This window comes from Mus caroli, unplaced genomic scaffold, assembly GCF_978045245.1.
Source record: "Mus caroli unplaced genomic scaffold, Mus_caroli_1 scaffold_1, whole genome shotgun sequence".
NCBI classification, from domain to species: domain Eukaryota; kingdom Metazoa; phylum Chordata; class Mammalia; order Rodentia; family Muridae; genus Mus; species Mus caroli.
The window spans coordinates 171,373,196-171,398,180 of NW_028227256.1; the positions used below are offsets into that span (position 1 = coordinate 171,373,196).

The 24,985-nt window shown below is 43.9% G+C and overlaps 1 protein-coding gene and 1 long non-coding RNA gene across 3 annotated transcripts in view; one reads left to right on the forward strand and one right to left on the reverse strand.

The window, feature by feature from the left end:
* Cadm3 (cell adhesion molecule 3) overlaps positions 1-24,985 on the reverse strand; it is a 30,394-nt gene that overhangs the window by 3,540 nt on the left and 1,869 nt on the right. The window contains exons 2-8 of one of the 2 annotated variants that reach the window (XM_029479784.2): positions 8,299-8,400; positions 5,658-5,798; positions 5,199-5,351; positions 4,370-4,507; positions 3,825-3,995; positions 1,187-1,277; positions 571-740 (exon numbers count right to left, since the gene is read on the reverse strand). In XM_029479784.2, coding sequence (XP_029335644.1) covers positions 571-740; positions 1,187-1,277; positions 3,825-3,995; positions 4,370-4,507; positions 5,199-5,351; positions 5,658-5,798; positions 8,299-8,400 — 966 coding nt within the window. The remainder of the gene's footprint in view (positions 1-570; positions 741-1,186; positions 1,278-3,824; positions 3,996-4,369; positions 4,508-5,198; positions 5,352-5,657; positions 5,799-8,298; positions 8,401-24,985) is intronic. The other variant, XM_021159748.3, reaches the window with a different exon arrangement.
* LOC147006273 (uncharacterized) overlaps positions 1-24,985 on the forward strand; it is a 32,987-nt gene that overhangs the window by 1,539 nt on the left and 6,463 nt on the right. The window contains exon 2 of the long non-coding RNA XR_015048458.1: positions 10,163-10,260. This is a non-coding gene — a long non-coding RNA (uncharacterized LOC147006273). The remainder of the gene's footprint in view (positions 1-10,162; positions 10,261-24,985) is intronic.

Here is a 24,985-nt window from a genome sequence, read left to right on the forward strand (position 1 = left end):
CCTAGTTCTGTTTTACTGCAACTAGCAAATGCTGACACTAACCTAACTTTCTAGGTGTCTGGTGGCTCCAGTTTTTGAGATAAATTTCAGTAAAAAGCAATTCCATGTCCCTTTGGGAGGAGTAGCATTAGAGAAGCGATTCTGACCATCACTTAGCATAGTGCATGCTTGTTTCGTTTTCGTCTTGGCCAAATTACAATGCACACAGGGTCCTGAGGAAAAAGACTGGAGGCTGCAGTTTGCAAACCATATCTCATCCTAGGAGGAGGAACTCATCAGCAAGCACACATGCTCTCAAGAGGGGCCTTTAAGTGAAGTTGATATTCTCCCCATCAGATGATAAAGATGGTTCCAGAGGAGCAACTGCCTATAGAGAGAGAGTGGGAGCTCATCTTTCTATTGATTGAGCTTTGCTACACACTCCTCGGGCCTAGCACCATGCTTTCTAATCATGGGCATTTTCCATCCCCCACCCCTAACTACCATACACAGTGAGAAGTTTGACATCAGGAGAACAAGAGATGACCAAAGAAGGGAAAATGTGGAGTGAGAGAAGCCAAAGACACTCACCATTGACATTGAGGGTGAAGTAGGCTGTATAGCTGCCCATGTTGCTTGTGGCTGTACAGCCATAGGTGCCACTGTCACTCTTATTCAAAAAGGGGAAGATGAGAGCGCTCTCTTGGGTCATCTTGAGGGGTGGCTCACTGCCTTCCTTTACCCACACGTACTGCTGGGGGCTGTTGAGATAGAAAGATGAGATACGGTCAGCATGGCCTTGACCGGAAGGCTGGAGGAATTAAAAAATGAGCTAGGATCAGGGAAATCTGAAGCTGCACAATGATGCTAAAGTGCGTGTGAAGATGCTCTATGGGCCAGAGAGTGGGCATTGGTGGTGATGTGGGTTATCAGTCTTGGGTGCAATCCGGGGAAGGTAGAGATGTTTTGATTCCTATCTTTCTGTAATGTTGTTCCATAGGGGACCGAAAGGAACTGAGCTAGGGAGTGTTCCAACCTCACTTCTGTTGTTTTGCAGTGGAGATAAAGGAGAAGTGTGGCTGTACAGTTAGGGGAGTAGGAGATATGCCTCGGTGGGTATCAGGGGTCCATGGGGAGAAGATGTGTAGTGAGGATGGTTACCTGAGAAGGTGGAGGAGTATAGGAAACTGAAGACTGCTCTACTTACACTGGATTGCCACGCCCCTCACAATGTAACAACAGCTTCTGGCCTTCACGAGGATGAGCAGGTTCTGGCCTAATCATGGCTGTTGGTGTGTCTGTGGAGAAGTACATGATGTCAGCACAAAACTTCCCACTCTGCATAGAAGACCCTTAAAACCTTGAACTCACCTAGTTACATGCTATAGGCTCCATCTCCCGCCCCCAAAGTCTCAGAAGCTTGAAAGGCTATGAACAAGGCCTTCTTCCTCCTGGTGCTCGCTCTCTCTCTCTCTCTCTCTCTCTCTCTCTCTCTCTCTCTCTCTCATTTTTGAGACAGTGTTTCTCTGTATAGCTCTAGCTGTCCTGGAACTCACTCTGTAGACCAGGCTGGCCTTGAACTCAGAAATCCGCCTGTCTCTGCCTCTCAAGTGCTAGGATTAAAGGTATGTGCCACCACTGCCCAGCTCCTCCTGGCTCTCTTGAACACAGATTGTGACCGTCATTGACTGTGAGAGTAACCCGCTGCAACTCAACCTCTGAGTGCTGGTATTCCAGCACGGCTGCCCTTGTTGGGACCTATAGGATGTCTTAGCAGAGCCGAGGAGAAGCCATGGTTTATTCATGCCTAACAAAATTGTCTGGCACATAGACAGGACCTAATACGTATTTTTAAATGAACAAAGAAAGTGAACTTGACACTGACTGAGTTCACCACCTCTCAGTTTCATCTACTCTGTGAGGGAGCTTTGGAGTGAAAGCAATGCTTGAACACAAAACATCCCTTTGAAAGGTCAGTCCAAACATAGAACGGGAGCAACAGAAACAGTGAGGAGTGGGGGTCATATTTTGGCAGAGGAAAAAAAAAAGCCTGAGACAATATAGATGGGTCTGTGTGGGAATAATGACATCTGTCATTGATGCCAAAAGGCTGCTTTGGAGACTGGGTCCAGATGGTGGCTTAGAACAATGTGACCAGATGCTGGTTTGTAACCATGGATAAAGAGGCTGTACTTTCCCTCAGGACAGAGCCAACCTTAACAAGCAGTTGATGAACACGCTTCAGTTAAATCACACAGGACAAAGAGTGCCAGGGAAGGTGAGAGAATGGGTTTTCTAGGACTTCACAGCTAAAAAGACCTCTAGTATGGGACCTGTAATGTAACATTTGTTGACTGACTGCTGATCAAAGGCCAAAGGGGACCCTGGAGAGTAATAGCCAGGTGGTCCGGTATCTAAGAGGGGTCTCTTGGAACTCCAATAGCTTAAAGTACTCCTCAGTTACAGCCAGGGGACCAGGAATCAAGGGAACTGCCCAAGGTCCAGTGCCACACTTGGAACTAATAAATACAGAAACTTTACAATAATTTAGACCTGGAAAGTTTGTAGGATTCTTCATATGATTCCATTTATTCTCAGTGTAATTCAGAGTGGTAAGCCAGATTCACAGAGAAATCAAATGCTTTGGTTAAGGTACATACATATAGCTAGTATGTCTCAGTCATGGCTAAAGCAGCAACCTGCCAATTGATGGTCTTTCAAAATGGACCATAGTACTTTTCAAAACTGACTCATGTTTAAGTTTGAATGAAGGATCTAGGTACTGATTAAATAGCATGGGAGTTAGGAAATTAATCAGCTTGTGTCTTCCATAAGAAGATTAAAAGCTCTAAGGGTTTTTTGTTTGTTTGTTTTTTGGTTTGTTTGCTTGTTTTTTTTTTTTTTTTTGAAAATCTCCAAGCCTTTTGATAAACTAGGAAAAGAGAGGCATTGTTGTCTATGCCTCCATGCTCAGCTTCCACACTTCAGTTCCACCCTTGCCTTTCCGTGTATGAAAGTTCCTTTGAAAATGTTTCCAGATTTCTTCAGATGAGAAATTCTCGAATATTCTAACTTCTTCAGATATCCCATACTAGTACCAAAAGCAGGGGTCCAGGGAGATGACTAAGAATGTGGGGAAAGGATGCAGCTGTGACCCTAATGACTGGCCATGTTCAATCAGAATCCCAAGTGGAAGCTCGGAACTGGGGCACATAGAGAAACATAGAGACTGGGAGGTAAAAGCCCTCGGAATGTCTCAGCACCACAGAGGGTTGGGCTTCTCTTCCACATACACCTCCTGACTTCATGGACCATTAGAGTGTGAAGAAGCCATAAAGACGGCCATGCCTACCTCACTCCTTTAACAAAAAAACAACCAAGATCAGTCGGGGAGAGCTGTCTTCACACCACACAGCCAGTGCATAGTGGAATGGACTACAAGACTAGTAATGATATATATATATCCCAAGACTCTGGGCTTGCTACATTTACCACCGTAGTTTACAGTCTAGTGCCATGTTCACCGGTGCAGCCCAAGGGTTGGTAAACTTTGCCCATGGGCCAAATCTTGCCAGCTGCAAGCTTTTGTAGATAAAGTTTTATTGGATTGGAGCCCAAATCATTTGTTTCCCCATTTGTCTGTGGCTGCTCTCCTGCAGCACAGGCAGACATGGAGACAAAGACCTCAGCTCTCCAAGCCTTCAGTGTTTACTAAAGGGCTTCTCTTGTGAAGCCTTGCTTGCTGCCTTGTCTGTGCACGGGGCATCCCCTGCAGCCAGCAGCTTTTTCGTTCCTCACTGCCTACCTCACACCCGGTCCTTCTCAGCCCAAAGCCCATGACATACATAACACTTCAATGCGCTGAGAAGTGGATCTGTCGGCTCCCTTCAGAGATTCATGGTTCACAGAGCACACGATGTTTGCTCCATCATCCTCCCGGGTAACCTGGAATGACACTGAGCTGCTCACAGTGAAGGTTTTCCCGTTGGGATCTTCCTGGATTCGTGTTTGGTCCCCTGGAATGCAGAAACAGACAGATAGAAACACACACACACACACACACCATATATATATACACACACACTTTAAGTATACACAGACTGTATCTTCACATATAGATATTGTCTGAACCCTTCAGATTGAGTCTTTCTAGGACAAACTTAGAAAATGTTAGAAATGGATATGAATGTATAAAGAGAAGATACAGCCTCACACACATACACATGTTCACAGAGTGTCTGCCATTCATTTCCTTCATCTCCACTATTTCTTATATGTCATACACACACACACACACACACACACACACACACACACACACACGTCATATCTCAGCCACCCGCTCCCTTAGCCACCTCATCTCTGTAACTCCAGAGCAGGAATTACTCACCGTGGAGTTCTTGGTCACCTTTCCTCCAGGTGAGCTGGGCTGCAGGCTTGCTCCCAGAAGACTGACAATTTAGAGTGGCTGTCTCCTTTTCCCGCAATGATGACTTATAACCAGTGATTATGGGTTTCTGTGGGATTCCTGCCATGCATAGGGAATGGCCAGGATAGGAAGGAGAGGCACCATGAAGTCACAGTTCAAGCTCTCCCTGTTGATATGTCCTTTACATGGGTCAGGACATCTGAGTTCTACTTTGGTTTAGCAAGATGGATAGAAGCATAAAGAGTTAATATTCCTGTTGATCTATCTACTTCCTGAGGACAAGTCTTCCTTAGGAAGACTAAAGGGAGGAAGTGTGGTAGTGTAGGAGGGGTGGAGGGGGCTACACCTGAAGGATGATAGTGACTGGATAACGCAGAGTGCAGGTAGGGGCCCTGCAGATAATAAGAGGCTCAAGAGAGTAGAGATAGAAATTGGAATACAGGGTGAAGATAATTGTATTTTCAAACAACTAAAGAATCTTCTTGGAAACTGGGATTAGACATTTCATATAGAGCTTGTGTTTTCGTCATATAATTTTTGGATTGTAGTGGAATGATCATTCTTTGCTATAAATTACAAACTTTGTACTTAAAGAATGAGATTTGTTCCAGATCATCCAGTAAGTGCTGCAGATCAGAACTCCGTTTCCCTCATATTTAAAGGGAAATGTTCAGGACTTCCCTGTTGTTGTTGGAGGCTTGCCTGGCTCTGGGAAGCTTTGGGGACCCACTGAGGGAGGTTTGTTTGCAAAGCAGCATGCTGTGGAGACACGGGGTTTTGGGAACCTCACCGAGCACAGTGACAAGGGACTTGGCGGTTCGCACAGGCATAGTGAAGATGGAGCATGTGTACTCCCCCTCATCGGCCAGCGCCACATTGCTGATGCTGATGCTGAGCTCATGGGGAGTAGAGCTAACCAGCTGAATCCGATTATCTCGAAGGGCTGGGGAAATCAGGAGAAATGAGAGTCAGGATTCGGCCAGTACCTTGTATGTTTACCTTCCATTCCTGGGCCAATATCATTGAGGAACCTCATAAGAGCTTCTTTGGGGTGATACTTCTCCAGCACCCAATAAGACTATGCATGCCCAGGCCAGAACTGTAGTACTGGTCTTTCTTTGGTAAACAACTAAGCAGCCCACAGCCCCATGTTTCTTAGCCTTTGAATTACACAGAAAATTCCCCATCAGCCTCCCCTTTACCCCTAGCCCATGGTTCCCACAGAGAATGGTCATTCATGAGACATTACCTCTCTTCTCCCCAAAGTATAGGGTCTGCTGGGCAGGATTAGACCACTGCAGAGATGAGTCTTCATGGTCTTTTACTTGACACTTGAGAACCACTGTGCCACCAGCCACTACTGTTTCATCAGATGTCCAGGGCTGGCTATCTGCAGGGGTAGAGTAGAGTTAGTTTCCCAAGGAGCTATGAGGATGTCTACCCATCTCATCTAAGTCAGGCTATCCAAGGCTCTGGTCTCTGTATTCTCTTGAGGCTTCATGGGTGAGCGAACAGAGGTGGTGGTGGTAGTGGAGGGGAGGCAAACCTGATCTTCTCTTGCTTTGGATACACAGAAAGCTTCACCTCTTGTTGAATGTTGGATGAACAGACAGGGTCACAAACACTGAAAGGATAAAGGCACCCATATCTGAACATACTACTACACATGTGTCTCTTTAGATATGGTTCTGCCATTCACCGTTGAGAACACTCACGCATCTCTTCCATCCTATATCTTGCCTTCCTGTTACCATCTATTATAAGAACAAAACCAGCAGAAGAAATTATGACTAATCACCAAAACTGTAATGGGGTAAAACCTAAACCAGCTCTTGATCTATACAAAGAAAGCAAAGCAAACAAAATAGAAATTAAAAATTGGAAACATTCTAGCATATTTTATAATTTTTCCAGCATTTACTTTAATCCAATCATCAAATCTCTCACCAGGCTTTACCACTGTTATTAGGTGCTGTGGCTGCTGTGGAGACAAGGTCTTACTATGCAGTCCTGGCTGGCCTGGTACTTACTGTGTATTCAAGATGGCCTTTAATTTATCAAAGTTCATCTGCCTCACCTTTCTAAGTGCTGGGATTATAGGCATGCAAAATCAAATCCAACTGTTTGTTCTCTTTCCTGGTAGGTCTGCCTGTCACCCCAACTACAAACCCAAGTCCCTATCCTGATATCATTTAAAGATTAAAAGACTAAAAATTTTTCTCTTTAGTGTGCCTAAGCATAATTTCTACCTCCTCTCTCCTTAGAGAAATTCAACAAATCAAAAGCTTAGTTGATAGAGTCCTTGCCTAGCACTGCATGGAGCCCTGGATTGGACACTTAGCACCACAATGGCTACTTGTGGTGGAACACATGTTATCCCATCACTCAGGAAGTAGAGACAGGTGGAGCAAAAGTTGTAGGTTATCCTTGGCTAAGTGCTGAGTTTGAGGCCAACTCGGACTGCATACACCCTGTGTCAAAAATGGGAGAGACAGAGAGAGAGAGAGAGGGAGAGAGAGAGAGAGAGAGAGAGAGAGAGAGAGAGAGAGAGAGAGAGAGAGAGAGAGAGAGAGAGAGAGAGAGAGCAGGGAGGACAGAAAGAGGGAGGGAAAGACAAGGAAGAGAGGGAGGGAGGAAAAAAATCCAGGGTTTTGTTTTGTTTTGTTTTGTTTTTTGATAAATCAATTGAATGCCAAATGAACCTTCTCCTAAGGTCTAGCTGTGAACCTCTCCAACAAGGATATCTGTTTCCACCACCAGGCACTGTGCTAAAGTTCCCCAGCAAGGATTCTGATTCCTAATATTGATTCCCTCATCTTCAGAATCGCTTTTAGTGACCCAACAGCACTGACCTCCTCAGAGCCAATCTAAAATAACCTTCTCCAGACTCTGATTCAGGAATGTGCAAAAGTCTGCTCTAGGTCACAGAATCCCACAGCCAGCACTATTCACAAAGCTCCGTCGGAAACCAGGAAACACACACACTGCATCCTCCTCAGAGCACTATAAAGACGGTCAGTCCAATGCTTTCTTTGTCACAGACTCGACCCCTACTCAGCCTGCTTTCCTAGTGTCTTACTTTCCTAGTTCAGTATTTCCAGGAAATACACCCTGCTTGATCCTAAGAGAGGGAAGGCAAACTGGAAATTATGTCAAGCAAGACATGCCATTAAGGGCAGTGGTTTCCCAACTGGAGTATGAAGCCTGATGGTTGCTGCTGCCTAAGATAGTAAAAGCTGGAAATGAGGGAGCGTCTCCCATTTCACAGGTACAGACAACAAGGCAGCAGAGGTGAAGAGACCCCCTAAGATCAGCTCACTATTTCTGAACACCGGAATTATATTCTGTCCTCCGCACAGAGCTGTTCTCATTGAGTTTTTTTTTTTTTTTTTTAAATGATCCCCTGAATGGAGAGTTAAAAACCTGTGACAGATTTTGAGGTTTCTGTGTAGTCACTGAGCACATTTGGAAGTGACCTTTTTTTCTCAAAACTTCTCAATGGAAGGTGTCTGAGGCCCTGTTCATTTGCAACAGAAGTAAATCACTTTCCAACCTCTGATCCCTCTGTCCTTGTCTCCCTTGAAGAGTTCTTCTTTACCAGGGCCTTTCCAGGACCTCTTTGTTTTGAGTAATCCACTCCCCTGGAGTCACTTTATTTTTGGAAAGAGGTGTAGGGTTACAGAGGTCTCTGTAGCAGAGTGAGGGAGAGAGTTGGTGCATGGGAAAAGTGGTAGTGGTGCAGAGCTAAGATCTAGACGTCAGATGGAAAGGAGAAAGCTGTGTGGTGATGAGTGGAGAGAGACCATGGGGTGGGGTACCATGAGTGGGAGATGGTGTGAGGATGAGAGAGACATCTGTAGAACGTTGAGATGAAGGGCCTGGTTTCTCACCTTGACTGGCCAGCAGGTCAGGGTTGCTCCAGACTGTGGAGCTGAGGGCCTCCTCCAGTGGAGCCGGAGTTCCCAGCTCCAAATCCTGCTCCTGCCAGTAGCCTGGGGAAAGAATCTCCATCAAGGATGAGCCCTGTGCAAACTGCTAGTGTCTACACTTTCATGGTGGGGGTGTGGAAGGGGTAGGCCCCTAGGGAAAGGAGCTTCATCAGCAAACCTAAGGGAGAGTGAGACGTTAGCAAGAGTTCTGAGAAAGGAAATGACGTCTCTGATAGGCCATTTAAGGAGGATGCTAAGCTTTATCTGTCAATCACATGGTGTTCGAGACAAAAAAATAAATAAATAAATAAAAAAAATAAAAAGGTCTTGGAGACCATTCGGTTCAGTTTTCCCATCTCACAGATAAGGACAAAGAATCCCACAAAAGATTGTGGGGGGTTTGCTACTGAAAAATGGAAAACCAAAAAAAAAAAAAAAAAAAGGAAAACCAAAAACACATTTTAAACTCCTTATCCAGGATTCTTTTTTGTTATACCACATTATCTATTAACACAACAGCAGGTTTAAATACATTAGAATGTATTTCCACAGTTAATTCTTTCACTAAACCTATAAAAAGTGGTGATGTCATCACTCCTGTTTTGCCATGTGGAAGCAGAATGAAATGAGTTGCCCAAAGCCATACAAATTAAATAGAGACTAGAAATGAAATGCATGATTTCAAATCCAATGCTCTTTGTTCCAAGGTGAGACCCTCCTCACTGAGGAAAGATCACATTTGCGGCTAGAAGTCGCCTATAGCTATCCCGAGCATAAGCTTCTATGTAAACTCAGATCCTCTTAAGTTTTCAAGCTAGACTCCCAGGCTCTCACTGACTCTCACTGAGTCACTGAGTCTGTGCCTTCCTCGGATGTCACCAAACCTTGTCACCCAGGCAATGGTCACGACTTCTCTTAGAACTATATCCATTTTTTTACTGTGTTGTGAACTACAGCGGTGTCTGGGGTTCACAGCCCTAACCCAAACCGAGAGAGCAGAGAGACAAAGAACCCAGCTAAGCACCTTCTCAAGATCTCCCGCCACAGAGACCTAGAGTAGCCAATCACATCGCAAAATTTCAGTGAGATCATCAGCTGCTGAGTAGAGACTGGAATTGTTTCTTTTCCTGGGACAGCAGTGCAGGGAGAAGTTTGTCAGTGGTCCCAGCATGCACAACAGTAAGTGTGTGTGTGTGGTGGGGTTGGGGTTGGGGTTGGGGTTGGGGCGAAGGGATAAGAAAGTGGAGGTGGGGCTAAGAGAGAGGGCAGGTGGGTTGGTCAAAACTGAAAAAGAGAAAATGGACAGGACTTGGGAGAGAGAAGGGTAAAAAAGAAAAAAGAGAAAGCAAGCTGGTGCGGAGAGAATAGAGAAGAAAGGGTAGCTTTGAAAGAGGGTGACATATAGGGAGGAAGAGGGGGGAAGGGAGAGGGGAGAGCGAGATAGTGCTCACATCAGATAAAGCTCTAAAAGAGCTTCGTGGGCGGGCTGGCAGCAGTGGGCAGCAGTGTAAACACCCTCCCTCCCCCCACCCCCACTGCTTTTGACCTGGGTCTCCCAGAAGATTTGTGAATTTACTTTGATCTGAGCGAAGTTGAGAGACAAGGTACATCTCTCACAGGTAAAGAGGAGTTGAGGAGTGGGACAAAAGCAATTGATGAAGACAGAGAAGAGAGACAAGGATGAGAGAAAGAAAGAGGGGCGGGGCTCTCGATTCCAGCAGAGAGGCAGTCCTGAGGTTCAAAGTCCTCATTCTGGGAATGCTGTGTGTGGAGGCCAAGGATGTGGAAATCTGGACATTAGTGAGTGTTTCATATCATTTTCCAGGTTATATGTTTTGGAGTGTGCTGTGTCAATATGAAGTAGGAAACAGGATTGACTTTCCTGGAGCACGGGATGCTGGAGGGACAGGGAGAAGAAGCCAGGTAAGGGGCCTATGCTCCCTCATACAACCCAGCAGATAGTCTAAGGACACAGGCTTTTATTCAAATGGGCTGATGAAATAGCCTTGTCATACTTCAGTGTGGGGCTTTCAGTTTGCAGAGTAGATTTTCACCCATGATGTCATCTCAGAACAATTCCAAGGGATAGACAGGCCGGTATAACCCCTTTTAAAGTTGACATCTAAAAAGGCTCCTTGGTTCACCTGAAGGAACCCAAATAGCACACTTCTCAAGAACCCTTCCTGCCCCTTGGGGGCTCCTCAGCTTTCAACAGCTTTCCCTGTTTTCTAGAGCATTTCCACACACTGCACTGTTGCTTGTTTGTTCAGTGACCAGGCTCCTCATGTAAACTCTGAGCTGGTTAAGAGCAGACACGATACCATTTAAATCTACATTTCCTTAAGATTTCCATCCTCATGAGCTCTTGGTGCATGTGACTAGCCTAGTATTTTGCCACCTCCACACTAGGCTGTACATACTGCTCATCAGGCAGAGCCTGTTTCAGGTCTACTCTTTCGTCTGTCCTTGGTCTGTGTCTTGTCCTTTCCTTGCTCTGACCTGTTCATTAGGCGTTTTTTTTTCCCCTGCATAAGATAAATAAGTAAAATGGTGATGTATAGCATTGAAACCCAGCTGAACTCTTCAGAGCCAGAAAGCAACGAGTAACCTTCAATAAATGAAGTGTTTGGGATGTGTTCCATTTATTGCCTCTGTATATTTGCAGAGAATTCACTTTAGACTGGCTATTTACTATTTACTATCAGAATTCACTATTTAGGATGTGGCTGGGACATCACTCCCCCTTCTGTGGAGTACGTGTGATGTATCTGCTAATTCTGAAATGTACTTGCGATCTTGTATCTCTACTCTTGAGACCTCTGTTAATATGTCTGAAAGTTACCCAGTTTTACAAAAATTGTAGGCTGCTAGCGATACGTTCTGAATGGCCATTCCCATGGGAGCAGGTGAGTGATTGTAATGCTATCATCAGGACTGTGGATAAATAGCATAAATTATAAGCCGATTTACGAAAAGCTTCAACTATCGTCGGATTAAAATTGTGCCAGTCATTTATGACATCACTATGATTTCCCTCAAAATGTTTGGACAGGAAAGGGAAGAAGCTGAGGCGTATTCTAAAAGGGACATATGGACTTTGAAGTGGAGTTGGTAAGGATTCTACTCGGGGACTTTGGAAAGAGCTGCTGGCTCTGTATATGGGGAGAGTCATGAAGGCGAGCTCCAGTCTTACTAGCAATGTAGGTTGGGAAATGCCAGTCTTACTAGTTACATTGGTTATCTGCTCACAAACCTTTTTGACTTTCTATTTCATTCTCTCTGTCTGTCTCTCTGTCTCTCTGTCTCTCTGTCTCTCTGTCTCTGTCTCTCTGTCTCTCTCTCTCTCTCTCTCTGTGTATGTGTGTGTGTTGTATGTAGGTTTGTGGGTTCATGAGTATATGTCTACATGGGCATGCAAGTGTGCATGTAGATGTCACAAGCTAACATAGTGTGTCTTCCTCACTCATTCTCCAGCTCATATTTTAATTGGCTTTTAAAATTAAATTTATTTGGGTATGTATGTGTACTTGCATGTGCATGTGTATATATGTATATGGTTTTACACACACATACATATATATACATATGTACACATACATATAGTGTCTGTGTGGAAGTTATAGGACAACCTGCAGGAGTCTTTCACCATAGCAGTCCTGTGCACTGAACTCAAATTGTCAGCCTTAGCCAGTAAGTAAGCTCTTTTGCCATCTTATCTGCTCTTTACCTACTTTTTCTAAGGCATCCACCTGCCTCTTCAGTCATGATGCTGAGTGTTCAGATGCATGCTGCTATGCTAGGCTCTTTACATGACATGCTATGCTAGGCTCTTTTTACATGACGAGTGCTGGAAATCCAAATTTAGGTTCATAGCAAGAATTTTACTGAGCCATAACCCCATCGGACTTTACATTTTTCTGCAGATTGGCTAGCCTGGTCTTCAAGGTCATGTATAGGTTGATGTAAACCCACCTGTCAACTTTGTCTCTTTTACTGATTGTACATTCTAGGCACAGCAGCTATTTAGAATTTCATTTAAAGTATTTCCATCCTGGGTCCATTCCCTTTTCCATAATAACTTGATTTTAATGCTGTTTACCCATCTCTATGGGTCTCTGCTCTAGCTTTTAAGCCTACTTTATGTAACTCTTCTTTCAAGACCACCATCTTGGTGGTCCCAGATGGGAATTGTCCCCATATCTCTGAGATTCACTACATTCTCTGCCTTCCTTATGAGATGTGGCGCCTTCTTCCCTGCATTGCAATCGGGTTCCTTCCTAAATCATAAAGATGCTACAAGAACAGTTGATATCTGATTCATCTTAGTATCAATACTAGCCCTAATACAGCATATTGCACATAGAAGGTGCTTAATAAATATTTATTGATTAAGTGAATCAGATGCTGAGTGTCTTCTGTTGTGAGAACAGAGCTCAGAATCTGTTAGTGAAAAAAAAAATCCAAAAGCACAAGAAGTAGGCAAAGAAAAGCATGGACTCCCTGAACATGGAGACTCTAGAGATCTACAAGGCAGGGCTTGATATTTATAAAGCCCCCTAGTGTTAATCTCAAGATTCAAGTTAAGAGGTCCATAGTCCTAACTCCAGACAAGCTCACTAGAAAGCTATGTGATGTATCTAGTAAGGGTTAGGATGGGACAAGCTTTAATTATAGGTCTCTCTGGCCATGAAGACCAAGATTTCTGCTTCTTCTCATGGTACTGCCTGTGAAAACATGCATTGTGTGTGTGTGTGTGTGTGTGTGTGGTGTTAGGTTAGGAATAGGAGAGGGAAGACTCTCTTACATTGTTAGTCAGGAACAGTTTAACTAAACAATGTTCAAAGCTCTTATCTGCACAGTGAAAAATCACAGAGTATCAGGCTAGGGTGGGTGCTTGTGGTGGTGGTAGTGGTGGTGCTGTGATTGGCATCCAGTGAATTACGGTTTTAACTGGATTGTATAATTTGCCTTCACTTTGGGGTATATTTTGTCAATCCTGAATTTTCTATAATGTGGTGCTCTTTGGTTAACCAAACAACAGATGTGTTTATTTAAAACTTTTGACAAAACTTGTTTATGTTTTCACCACATTCTAGCATCTAGGCTAAAAGCAAAAAGGTTGTCTTGTTAGCCTTCAGTCATTCTTCATGGCGGGGGTGGGGGGGAGGTCTGAATCCTTTTTTTAATGTTGTTGTTTTTGTTTGTTTGTTTGTTTGTTTGAGACAGGATTTCTCTGTATAGCCCTGGCTGTCCTGGAACTCACTTTGTAGACCAGGCTGGCCTCGAACTCAGAAATCTGCCTTCCAAGTGTTGGGATTAAAGGCATGTGCCACCTCCGCCCAGCTCTGAATCCTTGTTTTTATTTACCTGTGGGTTCTGATATCCTTAGAGTTCTTAGCATTAAAAGGACAAAATAATCCTTTCCCTATACTTGTCTTCTTCTGATTGATTGTTCTTATGGGGAGTAGCACAGGCAAGGATTTCAGACTTAATAATGCCCCTCTACAAAGCATGCATTGGCACCAATGACTCAGTTTTTCACTGCAAACACAAGACTTCACACATAGTAAGGACTCAATAAATATTTATTGAATAAATAAGTGAGTTACTCAAATGAATAAAAATGTATTATGTCTGCAGTGACTGGTAGGCAAAGCTATGAGAGTATACCACCGTGACCCTTGACTGGTTGGTTTATGTATCTTCCCTGTCTCCTTTGCTCTAAGGATCCAGAATGAATGGGTGGCGTTATTAACAGTGTCATGGGTGCACATTTGGCATGGTGGGACAAAGGAACCAGTCCTGGTCTGCATAACGTCAGCTGGACTCATGAATGTTTGAGTCCAGAGCTGAATGCTTGTATCCAGAGCCCCACTTCCTTGACTCTAGAGAAAACCAGCTCTCTGAGTAGGAGTTGACTATGATGGTGGTGATGGTGGTGATGATGATGTTGATGGTAATGATGAGGGTGATTAATATGATAGTGATGGTGACATCGATGATGGTGATGATGATGGTGATGGTGCTGCTGCTGCTGCTGTTTGCTGCTGCTGCTGGTGATGACTCAGCATTTCTCTAACTCTGGAGTTAAAAATAATGTTCAGCCCAGCCTACTTGTTATTCCTCACGACTACCATGACAGGTGGGTGGAGAAGTGTTATCTCCAAGCGAAAAACATACTGGGGGCTGTGGCCTAGAATACTGAATCTCTTTTAGAATGGAGTATCCACCCTTAGGAGTCTCACTGCTGGGCTCCCAGATCTGACAGTCTCACCCAGCTTTAGCTCCTTAGTGAATTGCTGTGTACATGTGGGTCACAGGCAGCAGAGAATGGCCATAGCAAAATTAGAATTGGAATTTGGCCCCTGGAGGTTTTTCTATTCTCAGAGCCACATTTTTCTTTAAGAGTAAATGTTTGAATGTGCATTTGGAGGAAACTGGACCAGTTCCATCCGAATCCTGATTTAGAAGATAACTCCAAGATTTGGAGGAGTCACTTTGACTTCAGAGCAAAAACACTCAGATCACAAAGGACTCTCTTTACACTCAACTTCCTACAGCTGGTCTTTGGCAGCCACAAATGTGCCACATTTACCAAACTCCTCCCTGTTGACATCCTTTGACAGCTACCAATGTATTCTCGTCCTGTGCTACATTCCTGGCTCACATCACCTATTTCTTTTCTTAGATCCCTGTTTGCCAATACTTGTGTGACCTTAAGGAATAGCCAGAGGGAGGCTAGGCCTTACGAGGGGAGTCAATTCTGATTCTGGGACCCTCTGCTTTTTCAAGTGTGTTTCCTTTTATTTCCCATTGGGATGGGATTCTGTCCACAGTGAGATCATGAAGTCCTCACGGACACCCTCCTTTCCACCACTCAGGAACACTTCAGAACCCTGGAGTTCAGTCATGCTTTGGCTGCTGCTCTCTGATCTCTGTCTCCCTGTTCCCCTCCCTGTTTTCTCTCTGTCATTGGGTTGCTGAGAGAAGGTTTTCCTTATTGTTTCTCCCTATATTATTTCTGTTGCTGTCTAGTTTTTCCCTCCTGGAGCCTTGTTTGTCAAGAAGCCTCTTGGGCCTAAAGTCATTACTCTCTCCTGGCTTGATTTTACTCTCCTAAGAGGCACAGATGTAAGTGGAAACAGATGGGGGAAGGGTAGATTTCCACTCCTCCTCCAAGGAACTTCTATTATGGTAATTAACCCTTTGGTTTGGTACAAAGCCTGGGCCAGAGACTTCAAGAGTTGAGGAGTGTATCATCTTCACACTATTAAAAGTACCTCAGAGTCAGGTTAGGAGAGACTAAGTCTGGATTCCAACAGGTTTTATGATGATGAATTTCACATACATCTTTTGGTTCCTTCCACAGCAGGTTGGAAACAAAAGGTTTTCCAGGCTAAATGAGGAGAAGCACCTTCAGGCTAGTTGGCTAACTCCTCTATCTTGGTGTGGAAAGGGAATTAAAATGAAAACCTGATCTTGGTGTAATACTCTTTTCTCATGAAAATTAAAAGTAAACAAAAATCCAGTCATTCGAAAACATTCTTTATATGCAAATCTTAGGAAGATTGATCATGTTATGAAGGTAGGTGTGTGTGTGTGTGTGTGTGTGTGTGTGCGCGCGCACACACACACACGCGTTCTTAAGCCCCACAGTCAGATTCCATATTCTATCAGTATTTTCTACTGACCCCTAATGGCCAAAGCTGGTTACTCCTAAGAGCATTCACTGTTAGGATGAGAAGAAAACTTGCTCTGACTCTGGCACCTGAGTGCAATAACTTTTCTCCTCTTTCTGTTAAAATTGAATTGCCCCAAATAGTTTCTCCACCATGACTCTCACAAATATAGACTTTCAGAACTGACAAGATCTTAAGTAGCAGTCAGTCCAAAACTGTTATGTATGTGTGTTTGTGAGCATGCCTATGTGCAAACTGCTGAACTACAGCCCAAGTGCAGTTGCTTCTTGTAACTATGAGAAACCAAACCGCCAAGAAGTGTAAGAATCCGAACAAGTCCCACAGGCAGTCAGTGGAGCCTTGGTTATAACTCTAGTCTGTTGTTCTTATCACCACATCATATAGAGTATTGTGGGCTAGCTAACTCGGAGAGTCAGTTGCCACTATGGAGTGTGATTTTTCTTATCTGGTGATATCTATGCTCCTTCTCATCCTCCATGTGGGAAGGACCTCAAACCTTAAGGGAAGTAAGGGAATACTAACTAACAGACAGGTTGGAGAAGTTGGGGTGAAATGAAGAATAGATCTCTGCAGCTATGTCAGATGGCATGGAGTCTTACCTACAGACTGCAGTTTCCCCAGAAGAAGAATTTGAAGGGCAGAGGCTATTGCTGTGTTGCTAAGAGCTAAAAGCAGTGGCCATGAGAATAAGACTGTAGTGTGTGTGTATGTGTGCATGTGCAACATGCACATGTTTTTACATATGACTTCAAATGTACTCCTGAATCTACCTGATGGAGCATGCACGGTTCACAGTCATGGGAGCAGGCACTTGAGTGTGAAGTGGAAGAGAAAAGGGTTGGACTAGATGGGAGGAGAGAAGCAGAGGAGCGTGTCCTATTCTTGAGCTAGAAGGAAAAAACCTGAAGGCAGAAGTGGGCTTGCTGTAGGTTGGGGGGTGGGGGGCGGGAATGCTCACAGACTTAGTTAAGATTCTGAGGAGCAGAGAGACTGGGAAGTGGGTGGCAGAGAAGGAGGTGGGGACAGCTGTTGCTTTGATTTGCTACTGAGTCAGTGTTCTTGATGCATTAGCGCTGAGAGGGAGCCCTGGGCTGGCCCCCAACCAAAACAAGCCCCTCTGTAGCCAATATTGAGTTGTAACGAGGACAAATGCAGTTGGGAGACAAAGAGGAGGGACATCTGATCCCAAACAGCTCCTCGTTCAACTTAGCCCCTTCACAAGCATCTAGCATTCAGCACCAGCAGCCTGTGAGGGAGCCAGAAGGCAGAGCAGTGAAGGACATCACTAACAACTTCTGGAGAACAGACTCTGTGTAGGTATACGATTGTACCTGGGATGGGGATAGCCTTTTTCAGGGTCTGTCTCCCCAATGCCTTCCCATAATGATCACGTTCTTCAGAAATCATGGAAGGTTTGATAAGGGCTGTGCATTCTGGCACAATAGCTAAAAGGCTGGTTTTGTGTAAAGTTTTGTGTGCCCCTTAAACTGAGCAGGAAAGTATTACACCTGTCCCATAAATTTGTTATTTTTATACACACACACACACACACACACACACACACACACAGAGAGAGAGAGAGAGAGAGAGAGAGAGAGAGAGAGATGCATGCACAAACGCACATGCACATGATAAACTGGGAAAATATGCATCCCCCATACTTTAGGAAAGCATTTTGGAAAGGAAACAAAACAGCATTGAACATGGAATTCATTTAGTGTATTGAAAGGTTATGGGAAGATAGGAAATTGAGACTGAGCCGGAGAGCTCAGAAAATCAGGGAGGGACTTGCAGAAAACAAACAAACAGATTTCAGGAGTGTGAGAGATCTCAAGTAGAGCTTTCAGCACCTTTCTCCCATCCTGCCATAACTACATGGCACCTGTGTACCTAACCTTTTTGCATGCATATGGAAATTCCCTTCTTACAGTGTCCCACCCCATGCATTGCTGTTTGGGTGGTGTTTCAGATCTCTCAGAGTGATGGCTTGGCGTGATGTGATAACAATAGTTTGGAAAAGTTTAATTTCTTCTGAGGCATGCAGGAAGGCATTTATCTCTGCTGGCTCTAATATTCCTGACTTGTTTTTACTGTTTCCCTTCACTGGATGATCAGAGGCAGAGTGTGAATGACAGGTTCAGGGCAATGGTTAGGAGTGCTACATGAAGAAAAATATGTGTTCCGCTCTACACACCCACTCACGCTACTCGAGTTCCCCTGACTCCCCTAAGCCTAACTGAAATTTATTCTCTCTCTCTCTCTCTCTCTCTCTCTCTCTCTCTCTCTCTCTCTCTCTCTCTCTCTCTCCTTCATTCTTATCACTTAAAAAAGAAGATCTGTATTTTTAAGAATGCGGCATTGTTCATGCCAGCCCTACTTCATGCTTTTCTGAAAGTTTAACTCTTCTATGAGACAGACACATTTTTCCAAGTCTACAAATCTCACAGTCTCCAAGATGATAAATAATGTTGTTTTGACAGAAAGGCCCCTCTTCCCCTCCTTTCAAACCTCCTTGAATGTCTCAGCTTCGGTGTGGTTGTCTCCTGTTTGCTCCCTAAGATGCTTGCATTTTCCAACGTGGTCATCCTTTCTCTCTCCTTCGGCAAGTGTCCTTCAACACACTACGATTCTCATTATTCATAGGCCTGTTTTTATTTTTTTCTGACACAGATACACAGCTATTATTATGACCCAGATACAGAGCCCATTTCACATGCTCATATTAATCAGAACCCCTTACTTCCAGAAAACCATATGGCTTAACCTCAGAGCTTCTCCCCAAAGCAGAATTTAGTCTCTTTCTTCTGCTCAAACTCCCCAGGAAAGGGCCAGAATCCGCTCCTCCCCAGGGCTAAGGCTCAGTCCATCTGTCACTGACATTGGACTCCAGGGCTTGTAAACCAGAAAAGACTTGGCATTAACAGCAGTTGAGGATAAATGAAAACATGGAAGGCTCAGGGGCTTAGTGATGGTGTGTTTTATATTTGTGTGAGATTATAGGTTGCAAGTTGGAGGGGAAACATATCCTAGGTACTTGGGGAGATTTCATTATTAGGAAGTGTAAGAACTAGCAAGCACCATGGTCCCACTGTAATTTTGCATTGCCGAATGACAAATGCTTTGGAACAGATGGTGAAACTGGCCCTTCATTTTATAATGGAAGAACTTGGCCTCAGGCTCTTTAAAGGATGGACATGATGATGCATTCCATGTTACCTGTTATTGATGCACTCATTAGAGTTTTTCTGAATTTCTAAAGGGTATCACATATTTAAATCAGAAGCTCCAAAACCAAACTCACACTTAGGGTTTTTGTTTTTGTTTTTGTTTTTGTTTTTGTTTTTGTTTGTTTTTAACCTGGGTGAAGCTTAGGCTGCAAAGCAAAGGGCCAAGGCACAGGAGGTAAAATAAACAAAAAGACACATGAGACAGAGTCCTGTCTATTCTCAGTGCCACCTGATATTTAAAGAATGAGCTCTCCATCCCACTTTGCTAATGTCTAAGACAATTATGAAACAAATAAGAGATGGGTTGTGGCCTCCTTATAGATGGATAGCCAGGACACAGGCTTCCATCACATTTCCTTTTCCCAGGGCAAAATGATACGCCTGACCTTCCTGACCCTGAACTAGAAGTAAATGAGCTAAAGGTGCTTATAATTAGCAATCAATATATAATTAGTACAAGTCTAGCTGGAGAAGGGAAAAAAATAAGTGTTTAGCAAATGCAATCTTTTAGTTCTTAAAATATATATGTATAGCTTTGTTATGCTCCTGGATTACCTTCCCAGATGCGAGATTTCACACTGAGGGATGAAGGACATATTGAGCAAAGTTAGCATCTTTGCGTTTGAATCCTTCTTGAAATAGGTCCTGCTCTTCACTGGAGTGGAGGGGCTCAGGGAAATGAGTGGATGCAAGATGCTCCAGCTGTTGCTGTAACCCCAACCCTACCTTCCAGAAGGCTCACTCATAGAGATAAATCGCTTCCATTACCTGCCCTTGACAAATGAAGCCTCTTGCTTCAAGTGAGGAAACGAAGGAGGCACCCTGAAAATTCATTCTGACATTCTGCCTCCCCAGCTAGGCTCCTTTCTAGGTCATTTGTACATATAAAATGTACCCTTGTGTAAAAATTGTCATGGGGCATTTTACGTTCAGGGAAAGGGGAGCTCGCCCTGATCTGATGTGATGATGCCACACTGGCTGGGTGGCACTCGACGTCATCAGAATCTTGGCAGAAGTGTACCAGAGTCCACCTTAAAGATATATCTACTGAGATTTGGCTACGGACATTAACCTAGGACAGGAAATTTATGATTAAAGCCATCTTCTCCCATAAAAGTAGAAGAAATGAATCAGGGTTCTGATATTTAGTTTTTATTCCTCTCATATGGTGGGGTCCTCTATTACCTAGTTTTTAAACAGTTACATATCATGTTTTCATTGCTGATGTGGAGGGTGGAAGGAAATCAAGCATTATATCAAGAAAGGTAGAGCTGGCATAAGACTCGGGGTGCTATTAGGTGCTGTAGGTTGATGACCAAGGAAGACTCATTCTACCCTCCACATCATACAGGAGCAATGCCATCTCAATCTAAACCACAATATATGCAGATCTGGTTTAAACTATGATTCCGGTTACCATAAAGCATGCAGTTATTTTTTAGGCCATGTAAGGACGCTCTAGACCCCAGTTTCCTGAACATCTATAACCTGAGAATTACTTTTCGGTTTCTTTCCTACAGTCATGAGGACTCACAATGTCCCTGTATCAGGGTTTGGTCTTCCTTTTAAAAGATCAGATCCACACATATTTCTGACAGAGCAGGAGGTGTGTGTGTGTGTGGGGGGGGGCAGTTCAGCCAGCTTTGAGGACTGCCCTGTGAGAGCACAGATTATAAAGCAAAAGGTAGAGCAGGACCATGGAGAGCAACAAGAAGTGCCTGGAGTGACACCATGAGGGCCCAGCACCATGGAGAGCTCAAAGCACAGGTATTTTATTTGAAAGTGGACAAGTTAAGGTAGCAAGCTCTAGTGCTCACAGAACTTAATGTCGGACTTTCGTTGGGATCATTATTATCCTACATCCATTTTTTTTAAAGGATTTCGTTTGAGTCTATTGTATACATCCAAAATATTTTGAGGACCACTACCAGATTTCATTTGTGATGGAAGTGGTTTTAATTTGCTATATGCTACTGAAATTATACTTAGGATTATTGTCCATAAAAGGAAATAATATACAATTCCTGTGACCCACTCCCATACCCTCCTAGAAACACTAGGATGCAAGGGAGCCAAAACGTTATAACCATCACATAGGTTACATGGCATACCCAGATGTTCTGATGCCACCAATTTTCTATAAGTAGTTAACATTTGCTGGTACAAGGAGAGGAGATATGGGACCAGGAACTTTTGAAAAGAGTGGTGTCACTAGAGCTTAGAACCCTATATTTTACAGGAGATATTTAGGCATTGGCTTCTACAATTAAGGGAATTTTGGTAAATTAATAAATAAGTCTTTAATACTTTCTGGTTTAATGATGAATATGTAGATTTAATGAGCCACTATGTGTGGGGAAAAAAACTCAACAGATTTATGTGTTCTACTCCTCAGAGGTTGGTTTTTCAGGACCAGAATGGATGGACTGCTTTGTCACATACAAATACTGTGGTTTTACTTGCATAGTTGAAAGAGCTCTAGCCTCAGCTACATCTGACCTTACAAAGAACCATCACCCTCTCCCTCCCTCCCTTTTCCTCTCCTCTTCCTCCCTACTTCCTCTCTCTTCCATTCTTCCCTCCCTTCCATCCCCTTATCTCCCTGTCTTTCAGACAGCATTTCTGTGGAGATTTTGGTTCTCACGGCCTATGGGTGAACCTCTAGGAGATGACCCCATACAGGAAGCAAAACATTCCAGTGTATTGGCTTGTAGACAATAGTTAAGCAGGAAGCACTAGCCTCTGACATTAAAAAGAAAAGAAGATTTTGGGCTGGGGTAGAGATTGGTGGTAGAAAGATTATCTATCATTTAAGATTCTACAGGTTAAATCAACAAGAACTACAGAGAAATGAAATAAAAATATAATTACTCTACTTTTCTAATATTCTAGATTATTCATTAAGCAAGAAGCTGACTGCTTCAAGGAGAATCAGGAATCAAGACTGCCATCCTTAGATGACTAGATGACGTTTCCTTTCTGAGGCTCAGATGACAGAAAAGGGATTGTGGAGCCAGTAGGCAGCTACGCTGGAGTAGGAAACAGTGAAGAATGTGACTAGGCACAGCCCCAAGGGTTTTCTTTCTCTGACAACTGTGAAGATTTTTCCCCCAGCACGTGACTTGAGAAAAGGCAGCTTTATACACCATTCTACATATTAGATACAGAAAGTACAGTGAATGAGAGCAAAAAAAAAAAATGCCTAAGTCCAATCTAAGGATTTACAGAGCAATGGCATCATGTCCCTTATGCTATTTCAAAATGACCAGAACACCAAAAAGAAGCAAGCCATCTGTGGAATTTTATGGCTGCAGAACTATGAGTCACACACTTCAAGTGGCTGCTGAATATCTCCAACATGTCAGTCCTGAAATAAGATTTCTTCTTTCCTCAGTTGGAAGAGGGCAGAGAGAAAATCTAAGTGCAGTCTACTGGTCCTCAGTGGAGGGCAGAGAACTTTAGACTATAGCAAACCCCAGGTGTAGCTTAAAGAATACAGAGAAGCCAGCAATGGGGCAAAGACTACATATCTTAAAATTTCAGCAATTTTCCCTGTGGTTTGTTTTCCTTAATGAATGAAAGATCAGGATCCTAGGGAAAAATATGAAAAAGAACAGTGCCACCCAGGACTAGGCAGAACTTAGGACAGAACACTTGGCCATGATTTTTGAGGCCATTTGATATCCTACATTACACCGTCTGGATGCTCATTAAATTAACTAGACTGTCATTCCAGTGTCTCTTTAATGGCCTCAACTTCCGTGTGTCAGATGATGTGCAAATCTTAAGGGAGAGTGTGTCCTTCCCAAGAGTGATAACTGGAACTAGGAAGAGAACAGAGATAAAAACAGACAGAACCCTTACAGTTATAACAAGGAAAAGAAACTCAATGGAGTTTCTTTTCTTGACTGCTTCAAGGAGAATCAGGAATCAAGACTGCCATCCTTAGATGACTAGATGACGTTTCCTTTCTGAGGCTCAGATGACAGAAAAGGGATTGTGGAGCCAGTAGGCAGCCAAGCAGATCCGTGGGCAGCACTACAGAGAATGCTGAGTTTCTCCAGCATATTGGGCATGATCTCCTCACTGGGCATCTGGCCAGGGGGCTGCAGAATGCATGGCAATGGACAGAAGGTCATTTGGGAAGAAAAGATATGCATGTGTGGGATAGTTAAAATACAAGGTTAAGTTGCTGTAACCTGGGTAAAGCAAAGCAAGGTTGTCCTTATGCTGGGTTAAATCACTGTACTGATAATAACTTGGGAATAAAGAACCCTGAGAAGGCTGACCACAATGCTGAATGTCAAGCTGCTCACCAGAGACATGACCACAGGGTGCATGAAGTTCACAGGCCTTGTGTTTCTCAAACTGGAGCTGCCAATTTCTGCTAGTACTAGTGGAGAAAGACCAGAAGGGAGGGCAGGTGGCAAATTCCTAAGCATGTGGCTACAGCACTAATGGCCAGGTTTAGATAGAACTAGCTGGCTCTGTCTTGTTCCAGCTTCTCAATCTCTGCTCATCTTTATGAACTTGAAATATTTATGCCGTGCCCCAGGGAGACTGACGCCTGTGAGGCACATGAAGTTTGTTTTTCTTCTTCTCAATGGAGTTAGCCTCCCAATCATAGCATCCTTGACCATCTAAACATCAGCTTGCTGGGTTATTTTGTCCTTTAGTCTTCGCGCCACATCTTATCCTAGTTTGGGTCAAACATTGCAGGGCGAATTATGTATCATCTAGCACCCTGCTCAGGAGCCCCAGGTGAACTCAGGGGTACTAGAAGCACCCAATTGATGCTGGCCAGAATGGCCTTCCAGACTGCCATCCATGAGTATATTTATATTCCACCATTGGAGCTCACCTTCTTAGCTCAGAAATCAAGGTACAAAGTCAATGTAATAGAGGATATCTAATGGTTATATCACAAACATCAGTGCTTCCTGGAGTTCTCTACTCTACACAGATGTTCGGGAAGCTTGGTTGAATTTTCTTTGAATCCGTACTCTCTTCCTGACCCATACTCTTCAAATCCTCATGCTAAAGTTACTGATTTCTGTCCTTTCCTATAAGCATCTGCCCTGTTTTTCTAAGCTGAGATAATAAGTTCTCATTCTTTGGACTTTAAGATCAAATAAAGATTAGGCTCCCAAGTCGAAGTCATGCATTGGACATATGAAGATGTGGTCACTGAGCAGGTTTATTCTAGGCTCTCCCTAGAGGTAAAGACCCTGCAGCTTATTGATGTAATTTTTTTTTCTTTTCACGTCTAAGGTTGGCACTCATAGCTCGCATTGCCAAAAGATTGTAGCTTGGGCACTAGCTTTCTCTGGTTCAGGTATGAGTATGGGGAGCCAGGGACTGCACTGAAAGTCAAAGCTTTATAAGAGTGTCATTACTGAGGCACAGGCACCCAGTATCCAGTCTTTGCCTTGCACTGAGCCCAGTGTCCCCCAGGACTGCTCATCTACCCTGTGAGTGGGGTCATCAGTTCAGTCCTCTGGGGACTGGGGATTCCATGTACAAGAGAAGGGACTGCCATCTCTGTGGTGATAGTAGGAACTCCCTTTGGGGAGTGTGGGGAGTAGAGAGTGGAAAGAGTCAGCCAACCAACTGTAGAGAGGGGATCCCCAGGGCCCCTTTACCAGGGGAAGCTTCTTTACCAGGACAGAGACAGGGTAAGGGGAGGAGGTCAGGCAAGGTGGAGCTATTATTCCTCCAGCA